General features: G+C 38.2%; 2 protein-coding genes across 3 annotated transcripts in view; one reads left to right on the top strand and one right to left on the bottom strand.

Annotated features, from left to right (window-relative positions):
- WNT8B (Wnt family member 8B) overlaps nt 1-15,227 on the bottom strand; it is a 28,933-nt gene extending 13,706 nt beyond the window's left edge. Inside the window, exon 1 of the mRNA XM_020870638.2 lies at nt 14,872-15,227. Within this exon, the coding sequence (XP_020726297.2) occupies nt 14,872-14,936 (65 nt within the window). The 5' untranslated portion in view covers nt 14,937-15,227. The remainder of the gene's footprint in view (nt 1-14,871) is intronic.
- SEC31B (SEC31 homolog B, COPII coat complex component) overlaps nt 1-22,522 on the top strand; it is a 74,771-nt gene extending 52,249 nt beyond the window's left edge. For both annotated transcript variants that reach the window (XM_070470025.1, XM_070470024.1), the window contains 2 exons: nt 13,472-13,582; nt 21,577-22,522. In XM_070470025.1, the coding sequence (XP_070326126.1) occupies nt 13,472-13,543 (72 nt within the window). In that variant the 3' untranslated portion in view covers nt 13,544-13,582; nt 21,577-22,522. The remainder of the gene's footprint in view (nt 1-13,471; nt 13,583-21,576) is intronic.
- Nucleotides 22,523-23,968: the final 1,446 nt, after the last annotated feature.

Below are 23,968 nucleotides of genomic sequence, written 5' to 3'. Positions count from 1 at the left end.
TGAACTTCCAGATGTTCAACCTGGATTTAGAAAAGGCAGAGGAACCAGAGATCAAATAGCCAAAATCTGCTGGGTTATCAAAAAAGCAAGAGAATTCCAGAAAAACATCTATTTCTGCTTTATTGGCTGTGCCAAAGCCTTTGACTGTGTGGATCACAACAAACTGTGGAAAATTCTTCAAGAGATGGGAATACCAGACCACCTGACCTGCCTCTTGAGAAATCTGTATCCTGGTCAGGATGCAACAGTTAGAACTGGACTTGAAACAACAGACTGGTTCCAAATAGGAAAAGGAATACATCAAGGCTGTATATTTTCACCTTGCTTATTTAACTTATATGCAGAGTACATCATGAGATACACTGGACTGGATGAAGCACAAGCTGGAATCAAGACTGCCAAGAGAAATACCAATAACCTCAGATATGCAGATGACATTACCCTTATGACAGAAAGTGAAGAAGAACTAAAAAACCTCTTGATGAAATTGAAAGAGGAGAGTGAAAAAGTTGGCTTAAAGCTCAACATTCGTAAAACTAGGATCATGGCATCTGGTCCCATCACTTCGTGGCAAATAGATGGAGAAACAGTGTAAACAGTGACAGATTTTATTTTTTCCAGGCTCCAGAATCACTGCAGATGGTGACTGCAGTCACAAAATTAAAAGATGCTTGCTGCCTTGGAAGAAAACTTATGACCAGCCTAGACAGACTATTAAAAAGTGGAGACATTACTTTGCCAACAAAGGTCTGTCTAGTCAAAGATATGGTTTTTCCAGTAGTTATGTATGGATGTGAGAGTTGGACTATAAAGAAAGCTGAGAGTCGAAGAATTGATGCTTTTGAACAGTGGTGTTGGAGAAGACTCTTGAGAGTCCCTTGGACTACAAGGGTACCCAACCAGTCCACCCTAAAGGAAATCAGTCCTGAATATTCATTAGAAGGACTGATGCTGAAGCTGAAACTCCAATACTTTGGCCACCTGATGTGAAGAAGTGACTCATTTGAAAAGACCCTGATGCTGGGAAAGATTGAAGGCGCGAGGAAAAGGGGCCGACAGAGGATGAGATGATTGGATGGCATCACTGACTTGATGGACATGAGTTTGAGTAAACTCTGGGAGTTGGTGATGGACAGGGAGGCCTGGCATGATGCGGTTCATGGGATCACTAAGAATCAGACACGGCTGAGCGACTGAACTGAGCTGAACTGAATATGTAAAAAATCTTACTTATTCTTAAATTAGTATCTAACTCAAAAGCCACAACCAGTTTCTTGAAGACTCACAGCAACTTTCTTCTGCCTCATATAAAGGTTTTCCTTTATTCCCTTATACTCAACTTGAAGTAGAGGCTGTCTTAGTTATCATTGTATCCCCTCCAGCTCCCAATATAGTACCTTGAACATAGCAAGCACCCAATAAAAATAAAAGATTTTGCAAAAATAATGAGAGGATCATCAGAATCAACAGAAAAATCTAGGATAAAAAGGACTAAAAAAAGATTTGGGGGGATATGAGAAAAAAGTTTGTGGCAAGCCTGTGCTCCCACTGAGCAGATGAGTGTGGTACATTAGCAGATCATTCCACAAGAGCATCAATGAACACTGAGCATATGTGCACAGAGGTTGATGTTATAATCAAAACTTTTAGCAACGTTAATCTTACACACTTAATGCTATGTATAATTGTTATTGTGCTTCATAGCAATTAGGCATAAGTAGCAAGTAATTTACATAAATAACTGTAGTTAGTTTTGCTTTTACGCTGCCAAATAAAAATTTTACAGTTGTTTCCTCTCCTTTGGTTAGTCCTCCGGTATATATACTAATCCCGTATAAAGTTTAATTTTTATCACACAAGTAATAATTAGAATTTATAAGATATATAAGGAACTCTTTTGGGTGCTCTACCTGTATCATCATTTTCAATTTTTTTATAACAACCCCATGGAGTAGTTACTGCACGACTTATTGGGTGTTTATTCTGCGCACACAAAATACTCTTTTTAGTACTTTACATGTTTTAAGCTCACATAATTATTACAACAAGTATATGAGCTAGAAGCTAGTGTGTCTTCCATTTTACAGTCACAGGAACAGAAGCGGAGTGTTAGCCAGTGTCACACAGCTAGTTAAATGGTAAAGACGGAGTTGGGACCTAGTCGGTCTGATTTCTGGAGCATGTACTCCCTTACTGCTGTGCTTTTCTGCAACTCATATTTCTCTTGCTTTTAGTCCCACATGCTAATTGAGGACTCCCGATCCCTGAAAATTTCTTGATATTTCTTGGAGGTTTTAGGGGTGTTTTACCCACAGTCATAAAAGGTTCAGTTAACTGTCACCTTGTCTCTGCTGCTTTTCTATTATTCCATTGCTATAATGCTCTCTTTGGCTTCATGCCCACCAGGCACCCATATCTGCCAGGCTCTGCTTTGTCTACCACCACGTCCCCTGGGTACATTTTGGGTTACTGTTGCTGCGCACATTGGGCTCAACAGATGAAAAAGCAGGGACAAACAAATGTACCACACTAATGCAAGATATTAATAATTGGGAGAACTGTGCAGGGGAGAAGGGGAGCAGATAGATGTGAATTCTGTACTCTCTGCTCTAATTTTCTGTAAACTTAAAACTTCTCCTTTTAAAAGTCTATTTTTTAAATGTCAGGGCACCCCTTTTAGAGTTTTACTTTTCCACTTGGTATCAAAACTGCTGTTTGTGTACAAGTCTTACAGGGTTTCATGAAACTGTTCTTTTGTTTTTGCTTATAACCCCTTCCTGGTCACCCTCCAACCTCCTTCACTGGACTGAAACTGAGGGGCTTGCTCACAATTCCAGTGACCAGATTTAAGAGTTGATCTTCTCAATTTCCTTCCTTTAGAGAGAATACTCTCTTAGGAAGACACCATAGTTACTCCTTTAGATAAACTTCTGGGGCCTGAACCCTCTCAGTTTTCCTGATCTGCCTCCAATATGCTAAATCTGAGCAGTGATCCCAGCCTGAAACCCCTTCATACGGTGACCCTTTCAAAGGGTGTCATCTTTGCAAGGAAATGGGAAATTTTTTTAAGTATTAGGCTCTGTAGTGTTCTTTCAGTACTTTTCTTGGGATCAGCCTTTAGGGATCTCGTGAAAATAGTGCTTTGCCCACCTAAGAGCAGTGTGCTTAGTCTTGGCACTCTGGCCATTATTGATTCACCCACCCTGGACCACTTCCACTCCTATAATAACTCTAAAGGATTTCTGATTTTAGGGAAGACTATTACCTTGGAAGCTAACAGTTTCCAGTGGCTCAAAAGCAAAGACGCGGAGACTTGGATTTTAGCCAGAGAAGCAGGATGATTCCTCAATAAGACTTCAGTTGAAGCTCCAGCCCTTCCCTTGTCTTCAGATGCCTGAAGACGGTGAATTTGATGAGGGCGTCTCCTCAGACCTGCCCCGGCTTTACTGTTAGTCACAGTGGGAAATGGTGTAAGCCACAGACACACTGTACCAGTCCCCTTTAACTGTCAGGTGGCCATAGTGCCTGACCTGGACAGGACCTGATTCTTTCCCAACCTCCTTTCTCCTCCCGTCTGTCTTGCTTTGGTGATCTTTTAGAGATATTCCATTATCTAGGACAGTGAAGTGCTGACTGTGGTGTATGTAGAACTGGTAAAGTCTGAATAAGCTTTATGGATATCATACTATAGTTGTAAGATGTTAATGCTGGGGGAGACTGGGGAAAGAGGGCATAGAACTTCCCTGAACATTTCTTTGCAACCTTCTGCAAATCTTTTATAATAATTATGTAAAAATCACGACATGTATATATACATAATCTGGAGTGCCAAAGATTTGGAGAATGGACTTCATTACAGGCTTTGAAAATCAATCCAGATATATTATCTGTAGAGTGCATGAGAATCTTTTGGGGAGTTTATTAAACATGAAGGCCCGCAGGTCCAGAGACTTTTGTTGAACAGTAGAGTGTTGTTGGGAGAGTGGGTAGAATCTGTATTGCTGGTGATCCTGCGAGTCCGCTTTGAGAAGCACTGGTTAGGGGAGAACAAGGAGGTGCCGACAAGCATCCCATGCCTAGGTATAATTTGAGGGCCTGAGAAACTCAAATATTGCCTCGATCTTCTGGAAAATGGCTGCTCCAACTGCAACAGTAACAAACAGGTGGACATTCTCTTCTTTCCTGTCTGGATGGAGCACCTTCTGGTTTGGGCGATTTCCAAAGCTCTTGCTGGTCCCTGTCTTGAGAGGCTGAGTCTCTGCACTGAGAATGAAAACCATGGATCTCCTTCCTTCCCTGCAGTTTTTTCTTGGTATCAGTCTTTTCCTGGCGATTTCAGCTGCCCTGTTTATGCCCACCTTCCACATTATGCCCACCTTCCCCATACCAAGAGTAAAATATTTATTTGAAGAGAGTGGGATATGCCCACAAGGATTCTGGATCTTCATCTAGGGGCCCTCTGTCCTCTAGGAAACATGCTAACTACATTCACTCACAGAAGTCTTTAATGCCATAACTAATATTCTGTATTCTCAGAGCACCTCCACACTCTTGTCATTAACCCTGAAGGGAGTCTGTGACTCATGTTTTGCTTTATGCTTTTTCCTACAAGCTTCTAAAGCTATTTCATTCTTCTTCCAAGTTAATTTACCAACCAGACACATTTGAAAGAGTAATCAGATCTCCACCCCCTCCCCCCCATCATTCATTCTGAGATCTCTCCTGTTTCACTGGAAGTACCTCTGCTTTTACTTGCTCCCATCTGGGCTGACTGGCCACATTGTGTCCTTTTGTCTTGACTTCACAATCCCTGTAATATCAACATTAACATGTTCCTTCCCCTCCCTTTTAATGTGAGTTTAGGTCCTTGCTGTTTTCTTCATCATTAAATATCTTTTCAACTCCTGTTAAGCAACCATCCATAGATACAGATACATTAGCAGTTCTGAGGCTGTGAGTAACTGCTGAAGCAGAGCCCTATGGACTTTTTTTTTTTTTTTTTAAATCATTTCCCCATTGCTTCTCTGCTCTGGGGACCTTCTAAACTTGCAGTACCTCAGTAGCTGTAATCTGCCCACAATCTAACCACAATGCAAAATTCTTTGATCTAGAGCATAAACACCCACAGCTTCCAACATTACACAGCTTTTTTCATGGGCTATCTGGCCTCCTGAATTGGCTATTCCAGAATTAGCCTGATCACCAGCAAAATTTTCCCAGGGAGCTGGTACAGGACAGGAGGGGCTTTGGATCATCCCAAATGCAAATGCCACCGCTTCTCTTTTAGCTCTTGGAAAGCCTTCAAGTTTGTTTGTTTGTTCGTCTTTTTTTACCTAACATTTATTATCCATAGAGCCATACACTCAGATTTTCAAAGCCCTTCTTCACCTGATACTATTTGAAGAAATGTACTTTATTTTATCCGCTTAGGAAGTTCTAGAGTCTTCCCAGGTGGCACTAGCATAAAGAACCCTCCTGCCAATGCAGGAGACTTAGGAGATTTGGATTCAATCCCAGGGTCAGGAAGATCCCCTGGAGGAGGGCATGGCATCCCACTCCAGTATTCTTGTCTGGAGAATCCCGTGGACAGAGGAGCCTGGCAGGCTACAGTCCACGGGGTCACAAAGAGCTGGACATGACTGAAACAACTTAGCATTCGTGCATGCAGGCATATCTAGTAGAGAATGGGAACCTGCAATTTTCTAGAACTTCCTGTATGCATGCACGCTCAGTTGCTCAGAAGTTCTAGAGCCCGCCGAGTTCCTCTGTCCATGGGATTCTCCAGGCAAGAACACTGGAGTGGGTTGTCATGCCCTCCTCCAGAGGATCTTCCCAACCCAGGGATCGAACCCACATCTCTTATGTCTCCTGCATCGGCCGACGGATTCTTTACCACTAGCGCCACCTGGGGACTCTTAGTTATATCTAACTGTGGGCAAACACTATCCAATTAGTTTTACTTATTTCTCCCTGTTTGTAGGCTTTCTCCAAACTAGCATAGCCCATGAGGAGGTCTGTAGCCCATCACCTCGTGCTCTGAGTGGTGTGGCAGCCCTTGTGAGGACACATGCCTGATTCTGTAGAGCCCCACCGCACAGACCAGCGCAGGCCCAGGAAGGAGCACCCAGCATGCTACCTGCAGACTTACTCATCCCTTTGCATGAGCAGGACCTTATTACTGCACCAAGTTTGTGGGCACGACTCGCTCTCCCTTCAGTACGAGAGTGCCTCCCAGGAAAGAGCTCAGTCTCATGCAGCAAGGCTTACAGGCCAGCCTCACTGATTGGCAAGTGTAAGCAGATACATTGGAACCCCAGTGGTTGACATAGCTTCACTTTAAGTTAGGATTCCCTTTTCCCCTTCCACACACCTTTTCTTTAAAAAAACAAAAAACAAAGGTTCTAAACAAAATTTTCCAGGATTTGGTGTTTTCTTCTCAATGCCCAGGACGTTCATCTCTATGCCCTCTGATCCCCTCCTTGGTTCACTCTCCCCACAGGTCCTTGAGTAACAGGTTTGGCTTCTCTTTACTCTTTGAGGTCCACAGAGAGTCTCTGGGTCATGAAGCCCTAGGTGGTCTGCTTCAGGAAGACAGTCTGATAATAATAACAACTTTGGGGGAAGCCCAGGGAAGAGGAGAAGTAGTGGTAAATGAATGTAGATACAGATCTTCAGCTGGAGCTGGTGAATTGGCACAGTGAGAGTGTAGGGGAAAGGAGGAGAAAGGTTGAGGGGAGGGTCCAGACTAGCAAAGCTGCTGGCAAATGCCCCAGTGAAACAACTTTCTCTTAGAATGTATGTCTAACAGTCAGGTGTTTCACCCCATGGAATTTACAAGATGCACTGGGCCGGGGAAAACCCAAGGACAGCTCTTCCTGAGCAAATTTCATTGTGACTCTAGCCTCTGCAGCATCAGACCTGCAGAGCACGCACACAGATGTGTACATACACACAATTATATACATAGAAGGCAAGCCTTACTGGTGACTGCAAGAATATCTCACTGATCCAAACATTTTCACTCCCTTTGCTGATAGTACCTAAGGAGATTTGAGCTAGAAACAATTTACTGTACAGTTAGAGAGAGTTAAGTTTAAAATGCAGACTTTTCCAAGAGTGACCAGCATGATTAATTCTTATACATTGTAAAGTAGAAATAATTGAAATCGGGCTCTTTCCGATGTAGTCATTGGATGGGATTAGAAAGTAGAAGTCCCAAGATATTTAAAGTCTTGAAGGGAAGAGAAGGATTCAGGATTTCAAAGATAAGCTTCCTCCAACTTAAAAATTTGTCAGGAGGGAACAGAGGTGATATCAATGGAGAGATGTATTTCAATGAAGAAATAGAAGAGAGGCCAGATTACAGCGAGTAAATAGTTCTGAAATGAAAGCAACTAGCATAGATTCACTGAAGGAGTGTGGATGTGAAAGGAAAGAGAGAAATGACTGCGGTGAAGACTGGGGACAAGTGAAGGTTTTTTCCAAGATCAGTAGGAAAGGAAAAAGTAACGTTTTTGGCTATATCCCCATTATCTCTTTCATAGTTTTAAACTCCCTCTCGTTCTTCAAAGGGGGTTCAGCTCTATAAATAATTCTCAAACTGTTTTATATAAATGTGAATTTTCTATATTATAATGCAGTGTCCTAAAATACTAGGAAAAAGTGTTATACATCACTTGGCTATAAAGAAGGAAATGTTAAACAGATGCTTCAGTTTTAACAGTTGTCCTTAATGCTTGTATTAAAATCCCATGTTGTCTCAGATCTAGCCCTTGCCAAGTAACTACCAGCAAAGGCAAAGGCAACAGCAAAAATAATATATAATAGCCCACAGTAATATCCCACAGGCGACAATGTATCATGCGTCTCTGCAAAACAATCTCAGGCAGATTCCTTTCCCAAGGAAATCACAAATTTTCAAGGGATAATCTTTTCCCTTGAAACTGAAAAGGCATTTGTATTCGAGGATATTTTATAGAGCGGTCTTTCTGTCCTCATTTCCCTCCTTCTTTATGTATTGTAACAAACTCTGCTGAGAAACACTGAGCTACAAAAAAGCACTTCAACACTTAGCATGTAAATGAGGACTCTAACTGGGAATAAACTGAACTCATTCTCTGTTCTATGGTCTCTAAGTGAAAGCTGCTAAGGTACAGCTCAAACCACTGTTCCCAGAAAGCCTGGGATTGCAGGAACCTCTTCCAGGATTGTTATGAAGGCAGAAAACTTTGTTTTGTTTTATGATCTTTAACGTTGGTCCCTGTAGTATAGACTTTAGAAAATATTTGTGTTCTCAGTTGCATTGATGGGTGAGTCAATCGGTTTGTGTCAGGATCAAGGAGGAAAGTTTGTATGGAAACTGTAAGAATTATCTTACAACACGATTAGGTGACCAGTTCAAGATGGGAAAACTGGCAAGCGTTGGCACTTTGTTACCATTTTCATTACTTAATGGAACTAAATCCAAATGGATGGTAAACGTTTTCTTTCCTCAGTCTGACCCAACTATCAATTTCTGTTGCCTTTGCTAACCAGCCACAGCTCAAATAGAAATAAACTCAAATATCTGTTTGAATAAATTTTCTCTTTTCACTAATTTGTATTCTTGATTTTCCCTCAAGGGCATATCTGTATGATGTTCCCCAAGATTCACTCTAATTACTGGCTCAAGATCTCTTAGGCACAAGAATCCTTTTCCTAGCCTTCTTTTTCCTATTTTGAACCATGGCAGTATTTACCATGGAAGGTTTAGACAAAGAGAAATATATGCAGTTGACAATAATATAGAAAGTATAGATGAAGCAGGATGAGCCAGCAGTTGATAACTGTTGAAGTTGAACTATGGCAGTTCATTCTATATGCTACTCTATCTTTCTAAGAAAATGTTTATAATATAGAATTAAACAATAGAATAAACAGTCTGAACAGAACCAACTATCTGTGCAATCTAGTCTCTACCAGATGTCTTAGATTAACATTAAGAAATGCCGGGTGGGATAAAACGGTTCAACTACCACTATTTATTAACTTGGATATTAGTATGAAATGAAATCTTCAAAATCTGATATGGAGGGCCTGAGTAAAGCAAAAGGACTGTGATTTATGGTAGCAAAAAATAATTACAGTTTTGAATGAAGGGGAATTTCTCCTTCCAAAGAATGGTTTAAGCTTGACCTAGTAAACATAAGAATTTCATTTAGGGAATTGCATAGAAAGATTGAACTATTGTCTCACTTACAGGGTCTTTTTGAGATTGCTGGCACATAGCCTCACAGTGTGCTGGTACCAGAGGATGCTGAAGTTGGGAAAATATCCTATTAAGAAAAGTGTATTTGAACTGGTCAGATAATAGTGGATTTAAATGATCCCCTTATGGTTTGATTTCCCTTCATCTGGAGAAAGCTCTGATCTTAGAAGCATACAGTGAAATGATATGATCAATAACAAAAGCCAACAATAAAGATTGAGAAAAACAAACCGTAAAAGTTTGGCTCATAATGAGACTAGAGAGTCTGTCCAAAGTGGATGGTAGCTTCTTTCGAGAGGCCCTCAGAGTGTAGGTATATTTCAAATGGGAGGCAGTGGGGAATGTTGTTTATGTGAACAAGCTCAGAGTTCCCCCAACTATTAACCCAGCCTGATCTTTTTACCTAGGAAGAAAAAGCCTCTGCTTTCTCAAAAATGAGTTTATCCTAAGAAAAATTGTATTGCCCCCTCTCTCTAAACTCTATGAAATTTCCTCTGCCTTTCTGATGGAAATAGGGAAGAGTTTTTTGGGTGTGTTTGGTTTAAGATAAACACATATATTTATTCTATATTTCTCCTGTTGTGCAATTAAATTAGGAATATTGGGTAATTTATTTTTACTATTGGCTAGTTACTTTGATAATCAAAAGGCAAAAAAGTTCTAAAGATTCCCAAGTGTTTATTTAAAAACTGTTAAATGAAAAATGATGAAAAGGAGGATACCCATAATCATTCTTGGGCTCCTGGAAATTCTAACAGATGCTACAAATATATGTCTTTATTCTTAGGAGAATATAGTCAGAACTAGCTTCCTTATGTTGCAAGTAAACTTTTAACATCAGAGGCAATACAGATAGCACAAAAGTTTTTGCACTGATCTCCATACAAACACAAACCTGCTATCTTGAAAAGAACAGGTAATTTGAGTTTTGGGACAAAAGCCAGTACTTCATATATCTAGTCCAAAAAATCAAGAGGTAGAAGATAGTTTTCAATGAGATGAAAGGAATGAAATAAAAGTGCATTCTATGGATAATTAATGTAAGAGACAATTTAAGTAAGCTAACAGAAGAAATATTTTTAAAAATAAAAATATTAGCCAGGTATAAGCTTTTGTTTCTCAGTGCCAGACTTCTGCAAGTTTGTCAGACTAAATTTAATATCATTAAAAATTCCCAAAAGAATTGGAGTGCCAGACAGAGAAAGAAGTCTGGCCATAGTATGAAGGAGCACAGTCCAGTATTCTGGCTGCTGAGCTCAAATCATGGGCAGAGGAAACAAAGCAGTCCTGTCTGACACAGGATGGTTTGGTGGTTCAGCAAAGCAAGTGATGTTGAGTCAAATTCTTGTCTCACTACTAACAAGCTATGTGTCTTTGGCGAAGTTACAGAGTGAATGCTCACTAACTATTGGTTCACATCATTATTATTCCTGAGTATAGATTGTGTCCCAAGACAAATCTGGGACAAAGCCAAAGCTAATCATAAGCTCCCCTTTCTCAGGAGCCTATAGCTATATAGCAGTAATAACTTCAGTAAGCCAGGTAACTTCCTATTTTTAAACTACAAAATATGAAAAATGGAGGCAGAGGTAGCTAATTCAATCTAGGAAGACTTCCTGGAGGAGGGACTACCTGAGCTAAGTCTTTAAGGATGAGTAGATGGCAAGGTTCTGGTGGAATCTTTGGAATCTTTTAGCCAAAAACCCATTTCATCCAAATGTGAGCAAATGAAATCCTTTAGAAATGTCCTGATTTATAAAAGTAATAAACAGCCAGCAGATTAAGAGAAATTGATTATATGAGTTGGATTAAAAAAAAAAAGAAAAGAGTAAATGGAGTCCAGGAAAAAGGGATTTTATTAATAGTCCTGGAGATAATAGCATCACCCAATATAGAGTAGCATTAAACCAATTGTCCCAGCTGGGAAATAAGGGGAAAAAGTAAACTCTTTCCATGGAATAGAGAGGGTTTGGTTTGAAACCTCTTTTCTTCTGACCCTTTTAAAAAATACCCCTGATTTGCTTATTGTTGTTTAGTCACTAAGTCATGTCTGACTCTTTGTGACCCCATGGACTGTAGTCTACCAGTCTCCTCTGTCCATGGGATTTCTGAGGCAAGAATACCAGAGTGGGTTGCCATTTCCTTCTCCAGGGGATCTTCCCAACCCAGAGATCGAACCCTCGTCTCCTGCATTGGCAGGTGAATTCTGTACCACTGAGCCACCAGGAAAGCCCAATTTTCTTTCTATAATATCATAAAAATAAGATCTTTCTTTGTATAATATTATCATCCACACACACAAAAATGAAGATGTATCATGGAGCATTGTCATCATCACTTCTACAAACTGGTTTTGTAAGAAAAGCTGTAATGAAGTGTCTCCTCCAGACCTCACAGCCTCTGTAAATAATAATAATTATTGTATTAATATTATTATATGTGGCAAGAGATAGACTCTGAAAGAAACAATGCATGGCTCCACTGTTGAGACATCAATGACAAAATGGAAATTAAATTTCAGTAATCATGTTGCAAGCCCTTGGAAGGACTTCCTACTGTACAGCTGCCAACCTAATCCACCTCCACAAATCTCAAGCCATTTTTTTTTCAATGGACTATAAACCTTTTTTTATTGAGCAGGGAAGCTATTAGGTATGTGAATCTTTCATATTGGCATATTATTTTCCAGATTCCAAAGCAATTTCACACACCTTACTTTTTATGTCCCCAACTTTGAAAATCCCCAACCTCTGTGGGGATGAGAATCCTCTTAGCTTAAAGAAATGGAATGGATTCTCACCCAATCGCACCTGTTCTTTCCATATCTGTCAGTGGGAAGAACTCAACAAAAACTTAATATGCAACAAATTACCATGAATTCTATCATTTTTAAATGAGTTTGTTTTATTATTCATAATTTATATGAAAAATAGCTTCACATACATGCAAAAAATAATAAACTATAGATGATGTTCGGTGAGAATATGGCCTCAAGCCCCACTCCCAACACACACACATAATCTCATATCAGGGGTTTTGCATGTCATTATCAGATGAAACTTCAAGAGCCATAGAAAGGTTACCCAAAAAAATGCACCTGCAGAGAACCAAGGAATTATATATGTCAAAGATGCCTTAAAACCCTAAGTTTTCAGATAAATTCTTTCTCTACTGAAGAAAAGAAACTGACCCTGTTTAACTCCTTTGTAAAGAAGGAGAGGTAGTTAAAAACCTCTCTTAAAGCCTGAGGGCAGAGCCAGGGCTAACATCTGCATCCCAGTGCATCTTTCTGATTTGGTGATTGAGTGGAGCAGAAAGAAAGAGAAGTGGATAGTACCAAGCAAGACCTAGTATCATTATGAGACATCATTTGGAATAAAATGAAGGTAAAAGTTAAGAAAAAACATGTTCTAGGTCTGTTCACTCCAGATAAATACAAGTATTGGAAGTGAAAAGTCAAATTGGCTTATCTCTGGCCACCATTATAACCATCACCATCTGCTTGGCTGTGTCATGTGCTCATACATTCCCCTTCTCTCTCTTTCTTAAGTCATTAGGATTAAAACAAATTCAAAGAAAAGAATTTTATCTCAAGTTACTAAATTATTCTCAGAGAAGTCCCAACAAGAAGGAACTGTGGAGAATGCTTTTTTCCTCCTAATTGTCTTGCACTGAGATATCTAGTAAAAACTGCAGATTGTAGGTGAATGTCATCTTTATTCTCTTTTTTTCAAGCTCAGGAATTTCTGTTGATAGACTCCTTTAGACAGCAATTTCAGGAAAGCCTACAATTGAACAGCCAAGCAGAAATTGTGGTTCTCTATTTGTTAAATGCTTTTGGGATCCTTACATAAAAGGTTGATAATGAAGTATTAAGAGAAACTCTGAAAGGCTGCGGTTGGTCAAATTTCTCTGCATGGCACAAAGGGAAGGATGACCTTATGTAAAACCCTGATAGTTCCATTATAAGAATAATCAAGATTTAATGTGAAGCTTAAAAATCACTTTCAAATGCTACCCAAATCAGACTCTTGGCAAACTATAAATGTTGCATTCAAATTGGGGCTTATAGGGGAAAGGCAATTAAAATCTAATTGCATTATACAGGAGATTTGTACATTTTCTCCTCAAAGTCAGGCGAGGCAAGAAGGGGTTCTTAAACCCTGTTTTTAAATTAGAACTTTCTTTCACATCTCTTTTTTTCTTGTCTCTTTTTGAATCCAGACACTTGAATTTGGACAGACAAGCAACCCAGCCACCTTTCAGTGTGGCTGTGTCAGTATCGGAATGAAATGAACATGACCCCCTCCAGCAGGGAAGGAACACACAGTAAAGGTATTTTTATAGAACAATTCTTCACACTGCCCTGGTGACTGGGGAAAGGAATCTCGTGTTTCTCTTTTGCTGATACTGAATCAGCTGAAGAATACCATGAACGTCAGTAGAAATGCTCTGAAATAGTCTCCTCTCCCTTTTGTCTTTTTGTTCTCATGAAGGAGAGAGAAGACAGATTTTTTTCAACATGATATATTTAATTAAAATGCCAATTAAAAACTGACCAGTTATTATTGTGTTAGCTTGCAAATTGTTGTACTCATTTGACACACTTCTGATCAACTCTTTAATAAAGATGGCTTTACTCATTTAAAATTAGAATACACTGTCAACTAGCATAGGAAGCTGATTTTAGCAATGAAATTCCTATTTTTGTTTTCTCAGTAGTTTATGCAGCAATTGGATTTATATCTTGGTTACATATTTGGGCAAAGCTAAAATTGATAAAGAGAGAAACTGAGTTTATAATTTAATTGGGGAGAAATTCCAAACACCTCACGACATGTATCTCCCAGGTCTTTCTTCTTTATGTTATTCCATACTTGCTTGTTAACATTTCCTTATATAGATATTTTTATGGTTTTCAAGAGCTAAATGAAAAGGATGATAATATCATCTATGATTTATGTAATGGTTTATAGATTACAAAGCATTTTCAGACACATTTTCTCATTTTCTGAGAAATTTAGAAATATGTGTAAATGGAATAAATTAAATACATTTTTAGAGAAGTTTAGGTTTCTGAAACAGTTAATTTCAAACATGTTTGTTAACTTAGTACCAACTCAGTAACTTGGGTAAATTTTTCAGTGTCTAGGAAGTGTCAATATGAGCAGTTACTTAGAATATTCTGAAAAAAATATAAGTCAGAAAGTGCAAAAATAAGATTCCATTGAATTTTGTCTCCCATCTCCACCTCAAAGATCAGATTCAGTTTACAGTAGATCTTGCTCTGAACCACCTTCTTCTTCACCACAATGCTGACATTAGAATTTGGTAAAAAGGGCTCCTGTCCGTTTCCCCCAAAATGACTTGAATATATGTGGTCCAGCAATTTATAAAAGTAAGAACCCCCCATCTTATAATCCATTCCTATATTTCCAAGATTCTTAAAGATTTACTAAAACCAACCATAAATTTAGAAAGAGTCCTACTCCGTGGATCAATTTTTTTTTCCCTAGGAGAGATCCCAAGGCTTCCTACAGTTCTGGAAATGCAAATAAGCTCTCTCCAATAGATTACACACAATTACCTATTCCCAGTTCCAGGTAAGAGTCCAGGTTACTTACCAGGTATGGCTGAGTTGGAAGACACAGGTGAAAAGAAAGATGCACACAGAAGGCTTCACAAGCATCCTAATCCTTTGGAGTAACAAGGATAGAAAATTCTAAACTTTGGGAGACAGAGAGGTAAGACGGAAAAGTATTCTCCTCAGTGGTAGTGGGGTGGAATTCCCCTCAAACCCCAACTTCCTTGGTGTGTAAGTGATCTCAAACAGATTTAAGGGGAGGTGAAATGGAGCTGCCAAACTTCCAAAGAAGAGATTATCTCCTTAATTAAAGTTTTTTTTCCTCCCTAAGTCCTTCAGCCAATCAGAACTCAAGTGCCAGAGAAAGATTGATTCGATCAAAAGAACACTCCAGGATCCTCTCCCAGACAAATGCAGAAGAAGGGGACGAGGAAAAGGGGACAAAGAGAGGAACACAGAGAAAGAGGACAAAGAAAGGGGGGGGGTAGAAAAGGGACATAGCAAATCCCCTCCACATAATCACTGCATGGAGTCTTTCTCCTCCCTCTGCCTCCTCCCACCCCACCCCAGCCTCCCCCACCCAGGCGTACTCAACGCAGACACAGACGCACGGAGAGGGGAGCCTGGTCCCCAAAGGGATTTAGAAGGAACTGTGTTTTCCCGACTGTACTTTGTAGGGCTTTGAGACTTCATTTGCATTCAGTGTAGCTTTCTTCAGAGAAAAATATACCATGTACTGGGTGAACCTCAGCACTCTGATTTGAGAATGCAGGGATATGACTCAACTCTCTGTATTCTTCAAGTTAGAATGAAGCTTAGGCAACTTTAGGAGCCTGATGGTTTCCTCCTTTCAACTTTTCCATTAAACACTTACTTGTTGAACACATTACTTTCTCAACCCAACACTAGACATTGTGGACATTTTAAAAACTAAAATAGGATTTCTACCCTAAAGACACCTACAACCTAGTAAGGCGATAATACAAGAATGTCATTTAATAAGATATTAAATTGCTACAAACTGAGTATAAATCATGTAGGCTTATTTGGGAAGGTTTCCTGAAGAAGGTAGAATTCGAGCTTCAAAGAAAGGATGAGATTTCAAAAGGCAACCAAGTCCCTAAGGTGAAGCCAAGAGGGCACCCAAGCTGCTTCTTCTGACATCTCAGAGCTGCTTTCCCAGGAAGGGTCACCTGGGTCACAGCACAGGAACCCGCAGGGCCCCCAGCACACTTCCATGTGGTCACGTCTGCCTCAGCGTCCACATCGCCTTTCCTCGGGGCTCCCCGGAAACAATGGTCTGTCTCTGTTTCCTCCCCTTCATCTGTATTTCTCCTGCTTCAGAACGCTCTCTGGCCAGATCTGCACTGGCAAAGGGAACTGAAAATAAAGAGTTATTAGGTCCATTCATTATTGGATTTTTCAGGCCAGAGGATAGGACTCCTGAATATTTGACCATGAACTTTGTTGTCCATTTTGAATCTTCCAGATCTTTATTTGCGATCCCTTAAGATAAGGGATCTCAGTGAGATAAGCTCAGTCAGTTTTGACCCCAACACAAACAGCTTTAGGTCCTTCATTCTCTCTTTTTTTCTCCTAGGCTTTACTGAAGTATAATTAACAAATGAAAATTGTATGTACTTAAGGTGTCCAATATGATAGTTTGATATATGTCTGTATTGTGAAATGATTACCATAATCAAGTTAATTCATACATCCAACACCTCACATGGTAACAGTGTGTGTGTGTGTGAAGAGAACACTGAATATCTACTCCTTTAGCAAATTTCACGTGTACAATACAGTATTGTTAACTATAGTTACTATGCTCTACATTAGATTTCTAGAACTTGTTCATCTTGTAATGGAAAGTTTGTACCCTTTGTAGGTTTTTCTCTCTTTCATCTTTCAGAAAGGGAGCCACAGAGTCTGTTTAAGACCCAGAGTTAAGTCCTAGGAAAACAAGGCACGATGACTCATGAATTTCAATCCTAACTTCTTCCCTGACAACAGGGACAGAGTTCTCTACAGTTACTTGACTAAGAAATTCCCAGGGGAGGGAAAAACTTGTAGGAAGTAGAGCAGACTTGGGTGACTTTTCTGTGAAGAGGGAGACCTGGTTAAAAACAAGTTTTTTGATGTGCTTTCCTACTCCCTCAGAATTTTTTCCCACAAAGGAAAGATTTCATACCCATATTGTTTTGAACAAGGCTAATGCCTTCTCATTGTGAAAACTTAAGCCTAACAGAAACATATGAAGTAGAGAGCACACGTCCCCTTGCTGAACGGCCTTTTGCCTACTCCAGGATAACAACTAAATTTTGGATGGTGTTTTGGGTTTTTAAATAAATATATATATATATGTATATATTAATATAAACATGTATATTAAGATTTTTTCACAAAAATGAGATTATATAGATTATATTTTGCAAGTTGCTTTCCTCATTTAATATTTTGCAGCTCCCTATGCCAGGGCCTAAAGACCTCTCGCTTATTTTAAGACCATGATAATATAAATTGTCAGCACTCTTACTTGCTGAATCTTTGGGTTGTTTTCAGTCTAGCAAAGAAACTGGAAACTTCTTGACTTATTTCAATTTGGAGTTAAGGAGCCCAGCAGGCTACAGTCCATAGAGTCACAAAGAGTTGGACATGACTGAAGCGACTTAGCACACCCGCACACAATGCTGTTTTAATCACTTTGATACTGGAAAAAGGAGTTATCTCAGTGTCTGAAGTACAATGGATTATACATAAAGTTATGAGTTTCACAGTACTTTTGTGTTTGTGCTCAACTTTTTAATCTTCTTTTCTTAATTGGTATATAATTGCCATGCAACATTGTATAAGTTGCTGATTTGAAACATTGCAAGATGAGTACCATTAAGGTTTTAGTGCTTTATCATGTCACATAATTATAATTTCTTTTTTATTGTGAGAACAAATCTTAGTCTTTTAGCAACTTTGAGGTTTATATTACCTTCTTAATCTCCTCTCATCTTCTCCAAATTCTAGGTCTGGAGTGTCTACTTGATGTCCTCAAATCAGGGGTCTGACTTAAAGATGAACTACATTTGCATTATTCCTCTAAAAATAAACTATATTGCATTATTCCATAACTTTTAAATATTATAGATATTTGAAAATAAGATGTTCTTAGGTCTCCTGGAATTTTATAGCAGCCCCTGACATATTGAACTTATATCTAAGTTCATCTTATGACATCTTACATCTTACAACTAAGTTTCTTAATTTCCATCAATTCTAGTTTATTGTCTGAAGATATTTGCTTGATAATATTCTTTTAAACCTAAAAATTTGGAAATTAAGGCATATGCAAAAAAAGCAATATAATGAGTACTCTAAATGATATGAACTGTACAAATGATTGCTATTAATGTCCTGACGCTCTGATGTATTGTTTAATTCCTCTTTAAAACTTTGACATTAGCACACTTGCTTTGTGTAAGACCATGCATTATGAGGAGAGAGGAAGCTTTCATCACATTGATGGTCTTCTGGGAGAAACAGACGTAGAGACTTAGACTGAGAAGTGCCAAGGGAAAGATTGGTATAAAGTGCTATGGCAGCCTAGAGGCCATCTACATACAGGAACAGGAGAGAGAGGTAGGAAGACTTCCTAGAGTAGATAAAGACTTGTGTAGGTCTTAAAAAAATGAATGAGTTCATCAGCAGTCACTGACAGTAAGGGGATTCCATATAGAAGAAATAATAGAAGGTTTTGCAGATCTGTGAAGCAACAAGGTATGTTTGGAGAACTATAATTAGTCTGTTTGGCTAAAGTATGTGTGACATAAAGACAGAGGAAAGCCAGAGACACTTGGTAGGATACAGGTAGGGAAGGGCCTTGTGCTAAGTGTTTGGATTTTATCATGAAGGCAACTAGAACCCATCAAAGGGGGTTAAGCAGATATGTGACATGTAATGCATATATCAGAAAGATTATTTGGGGGCAGTGATGAAAGATGGCTTGGCTGAAACTATAGGCAGAGACAATTTAGGGCCAGTTGAAAAAAATCCAAGAGAGAGGAGACAGACTGAACTATCACAATGATTAAAAGAGGATGGAATTATTAATCTCCATTAATATAACAGAGGCTTCCATGAGTGCATATTTGCTTGGCACCTCATACTCATTAAGTATTCAAGATTCATTTGTTAATATTTACTCTATTGTTCTCCATAGTATTTTAAAAAATCAATTATTAAAGTTGATCTGAAGACAATTCATATGTAAGTAAAATCATCTTCTTAGATATAACCTGCCATCCAAAAAAAAAACCCCAAAACCCTCTCTATAAACAAAAATATAAATAGAACTATTTTCAACATAGATCTTAAAAAGTAAATTTTTTGTATATTAATATATAAAGAGCTATTATGTAGCCATTAGGATGAAAAAAGTAGCTCTATTTAAAAATGGCTGATTTATGTAATTAGATGCTTCAAAAACATAGAAGTAAAAATATCCCCAAAGCATATAAAAATATTCAGTTTTCTTGATAAGAGAAAAGATAGATAAAAACAATGAGACATCAGATTCATTTATCACATTGTCAAAGGTTAAGAAAAATAAGACCCGGTACTGACAAAGGAATTGCGTTTTACCAAGTGGTCATTTTGTAATACTGCTGATAGGAGTGTGAATTAACCCAAAGAAAAACAATTTTGATAACATGAATTTAAAACTTTAATCATAATAATATATTTGACCCAATAATTCTACCTTTAGGAATTTATCATAAGGAAGTAATCAGGTACTATCTATCAGGACATACTTACAAGGATATCTATTGAGTTATCATAAATAATAGTAAATAAAAGTTTTAGTAGAAAACTTTTGCAATGTCTACCTAGCTCGTGGTGACTGCTTTTGTGGACTGTCTTACTTCCAATGGCTGATGTCCAGCAGTGATCTCCAGCAGCTACAAAAGTACCGTGTAGCAGTCTTTCCCCAACACCCTCAGTGATCATAACTAAGTTGATACTCACCCCAGCTGAGCCAGTCACATTTCCTTCCCTGGAAATTTGGAAGACAGAGAGGAAACAGTACCTCTGTCAAGTTGAACTTCTCAGTGACTCCTGAAGAATCCTTTTTTTTTTTCCCCCAAAAGGAGAAGGATGCTGAGAACAGAAAGGAAAAGCATGGGATAGCAAAATGCTTTCTAAAGTAGATGGCTTAGGGAATCTAGAAATGCTGTAATAGCTTGTAAGTGGCTTCACTGGTGGCTCAGCAATAAAGAATCCACCTGCAATGCAACAGACTCAGGAGACACAAGTTCGATTCCTGAGTCAGGAAGATCCCCTGCAGAAGGAAATGGCAACCCACTCCAGTATTCTTGCTTGCAAAATCCCATGGACTGAGGAGCCTAGTGGGCTACATGGGGTTGCAAAGAGTCAGACACAACCTAGGGACTAAATAGCAACAATAGCTTGTAGGCACATCACCCCAATCTCTGCTTGTGTCCTCTATGCTGCTCTCCCTGTGTGTCTGCCTCTCTGTCTCTTCTCCTCTTCTTATAAGGATACCAGCTGTTAGATTAAGAGCCCACCCTACCCCAGATGACCTCATCTTAACTAACTACATTGGCAATGATCTCATTTCCAAATAAGGTCACATTCTGAGGTACTCAGGGTTATGACTTCAAAATATCCTTAAGGTATCACAATTGAGCCTATCACACATGACTCCAACTCTTATTCAGATGTGTAATCTCATATTTAACTCCTTGGATCCTTTCACTTGGGTGATCAAATCCCATGTATCAGATGTGGGAAAGTTCTGTGACTCTAGAGCCTGCATTTTTCATACTGAGCCTTTGAGCCATTTTTCTCATTGCACCTTATGGTTTATTTTGAAAACTTTTCATTTATTTGCCAAAGGGATAGATAGTTGACTGATGAGGGAGAGTAAAATTGATGGCTTAACTCTTGTGTAAATTGACTTTTAATTAATAAGTACCACATCTCACTTATTCCCTCTGTTGTACCTGGTGCTTCCCAGCTAAGAGCTTCTCTGGGATTCTGAGAAACTGGTTGGTGCCCTTGGCTGTATCCCTATCTCCGTACTCTGGGCAGTAACTTCCTCTTACTGGTTTCATTAATTACCCTTTCTTTATCCATTCTCTAATTTCCAAATATTAGTTGAAATCTTTCCTTTGCTTATAGACTCCTTCAGTATTTGTACCATTTAATTTATGTGTATTTCTCTGTCATAATTTTTTTAACCCAAACTTTAAACTTTTTATTTTGTACCAGCGTATAGCTGATTAACAATGTTGTAGTTTCTGGTGAACAGCAAAGGGACTCAGCCATACATATTCATGTATCCATTCTCCTCCAAACCCCGCTCCCATTCAGTTGGCCACATAACATTGAGCAGAGTTCCACGTGCTATACAATAGGTCTTGTTGGTTATCTATTTCAGATGTAGCACTGTGTACATGACCTTCCCAAAGTCCCTAACTATCTCTTCTCCCTGGCAACCATAAGTTCTCTGTCACCATTTTAATGGAGTGTGATGCCAATAGGGAATGGGGAAAACTATGTGTTCACAGCCATCTAAAACTTGTGTATATACATACTTAGTTTTCTGGTAGATACTACCAAATTGCTTTTTCTTTTCAATATTTGTATTTCTCACTTATTTTTCTTATTTTATTGCTTTGACTAAACTTGAATATACTGTTGATAGTAGTTGTTTTTATCTTATTCTATTTAGGTGGCTGCTGCTGTGGCTGCTAAGTCGCTTCAGTCGTGTCTGACTCTGTGTGACCCCATAGACGGCAGCCCACCAGGCTCCCCCGTCCCTGGGATTCTCCAGGCAAGAACACTGGAGTGGGTTGCCATTTCCTTCTCCAATGCATGAAAGTGAAAAGTGAAAGGGAAGTTGCTCAGTCGTGTCCAACTCTTAGTGACCGCATGGACTGCAGCCTACCAGGCTCCTCCGACCATGGAATTTTCCAGGCAAGAGTACTGGAGTGGGGTGCCATTGCCTTCTCCACCTATTTAGGTGGAAATGCTGCTAAATATTTCATCATTACATATGATTTTTGTTGTAGATTAATATCCTTCATGAGACTGAGAAATTTTCTTAATATTTCTGCTGAGTTTAAAAATCTGTTATGGGCTTTGATCTTATTAAATTATCTTGGTGGTATCTATTGTGATGATAGGTTTTCCTCCTTTACTATGTTAATGTAGTGAATTATATCAACATAGTTCCTAATTCAAAATCATTTCTGGGATGAACGTTTCTGGTTCATGATGTATTATTACTTTACTGCATTGCTGGATTAATTTGTTAAAATGTCATTTCAGATATTTCATCTATGAGTGTAAGTAAATTTAGCCCTACCTGCCTACCTTTTTAAAATGTTAAATGTCATCCTAGTTTGGTATTGGTAGCAGGATTATGCTAGATTTTTGGAATAAACTGAAGGACTTTCATCCTTTTCTAAATCCTGATACAAATAACGTAAAAATTATCATTTCTTTAAGATTTGTTAGGACTCATAAAATTATGTGAATCAGATGCTGTTGTCTTGAGTAGAACATATTCATATCTTTTGTAAATATCCGTCTTTTCAGGCTTTCTACATATTTTTGAGTCATTTAAAAGTTTAAAATATTATAAAATATATCATTCGGAGCTGAAACATAACAAACATCTGTATTCATCTTGCTTCCATCAAATCCAAACATTTTGTTTTACTTGCTTCATGGTGGTTTAGTTGCTAAGTCGTGTCTGACTCTTGCAAACTTATGGACTGTCAGATTCCTCTGTCCATGGGATTTCCCAGGCAAGAATACTGGAGTGGATTGCCATTCCCTTCTCCAGGGAATCTTCCTGACCCAGGGATTGAACTCGGGTTTCCTGCATTGCAGGCAGATACTTTACCAACTGAGCTATGAGGGAAGTCATAATTTATTTGCTTAATTTTTTTAAAAAGAAATAAAGGATAGCAGATATACTCGAAGTCTCTAACATACTACATCCCAATTCTCTTCCCTTCATTCTTTCCCCAGGCATATCATTATTCTGCATTTGGTGCTTATAATTCCCAAGCAAGTTTTATACTTTGTATAAATACATATGTATTCTTTATTGTATTTAAGAATACTCTTAAATAATGTGTAGTATTGTTTTGGATGTTTTCAATATTTCTACAAATGCAATCATATGCCACATAGTTTTATGTCTTCCTTGTTTTTTCTTTCTTCTTTAGTTATTTATTCATTTAGATTCATGTAACCTAATTTCTTCATTTAAACTACCACATAACATACCTTTCATGAATATACTAAATTTATTTATCCATTCTTTCTTGGTGAATATTTAATAATTTTTTACACAGATATTCATGTGTCCTGGAATTCCTATATCAAAGTTTCTATAAAATATATAACTATAAATATAATTGTTGGTCCCAAAAATATGCTTTCTTGGCTTTGCCAGATTCTGCCAAATTTTTTTCCATGGTATTCATGACAATTTATAGTCCCATAAGCAATATGAAAATTCTTGTTTCTTCACATCTTCATCCACATTTGGTATTTTCACAATTTTTTCTTTTTCATTTTTATTGAATGAAAGATTCTTTAGATTCTATAGTGGTTATTTTCACATTTTACATTTTTTCAATCTAATGAGTGTGAAATGGTATCTCTTTTGTAAAAATGGTATCTCATTTTAATTTGCACTTTATTGATTACCAATGACAGTTATTCAGATTGTTATTCCATGAGTTACTTCTTCCTATCATTTGTTTTCTATTTCATTTTGACTTTTAACTTTACTAATTTCATCTGCTTCAATTGAATTTATTTTATTTTTTAGAGCTTGTTGCATTATATGCTTTATTCATTTTCTATCATTAATTTCTAGTATATGCATTTAAATTTTTTCTGTGAGAACTGCTTAGCCACATCCCATATTTTTAAATTTCTGTCTTGATTTCAGCTCTAATCTGATTTAATTAAGCATTTTATATTTTCTAAATGGATGCATTTAAAAAAATTATTGTTAATCTTTAACTGTATTATATTGTGATCAGAAAGTGTAGCTTGTATAATCTTGACTTTTTTGAAGTTCCTTGAGATTTTCTTTCAAG

This window comes from Odocoileus virginianus, chromosome 7, assembly GCF_023699985.2.
Source record: "Odocoileus virginianus isolate 20LAN1187 ecotype Illinois chromosome 7, Ovbor_1.2, whole genome shotgun sequence".
Taxonomy (NCBI): Eukaryota; Metazoa; Chordata; class Mammalia; order Artiodactyla; family Cervidae; genus Odocoileus; species Odocoileus virginianus.
The sequence above is the reverse complement of the archived record's forward strand: the minus strand, read 5'-3'. Positions and strand labels throughout refer to the sequence as shown.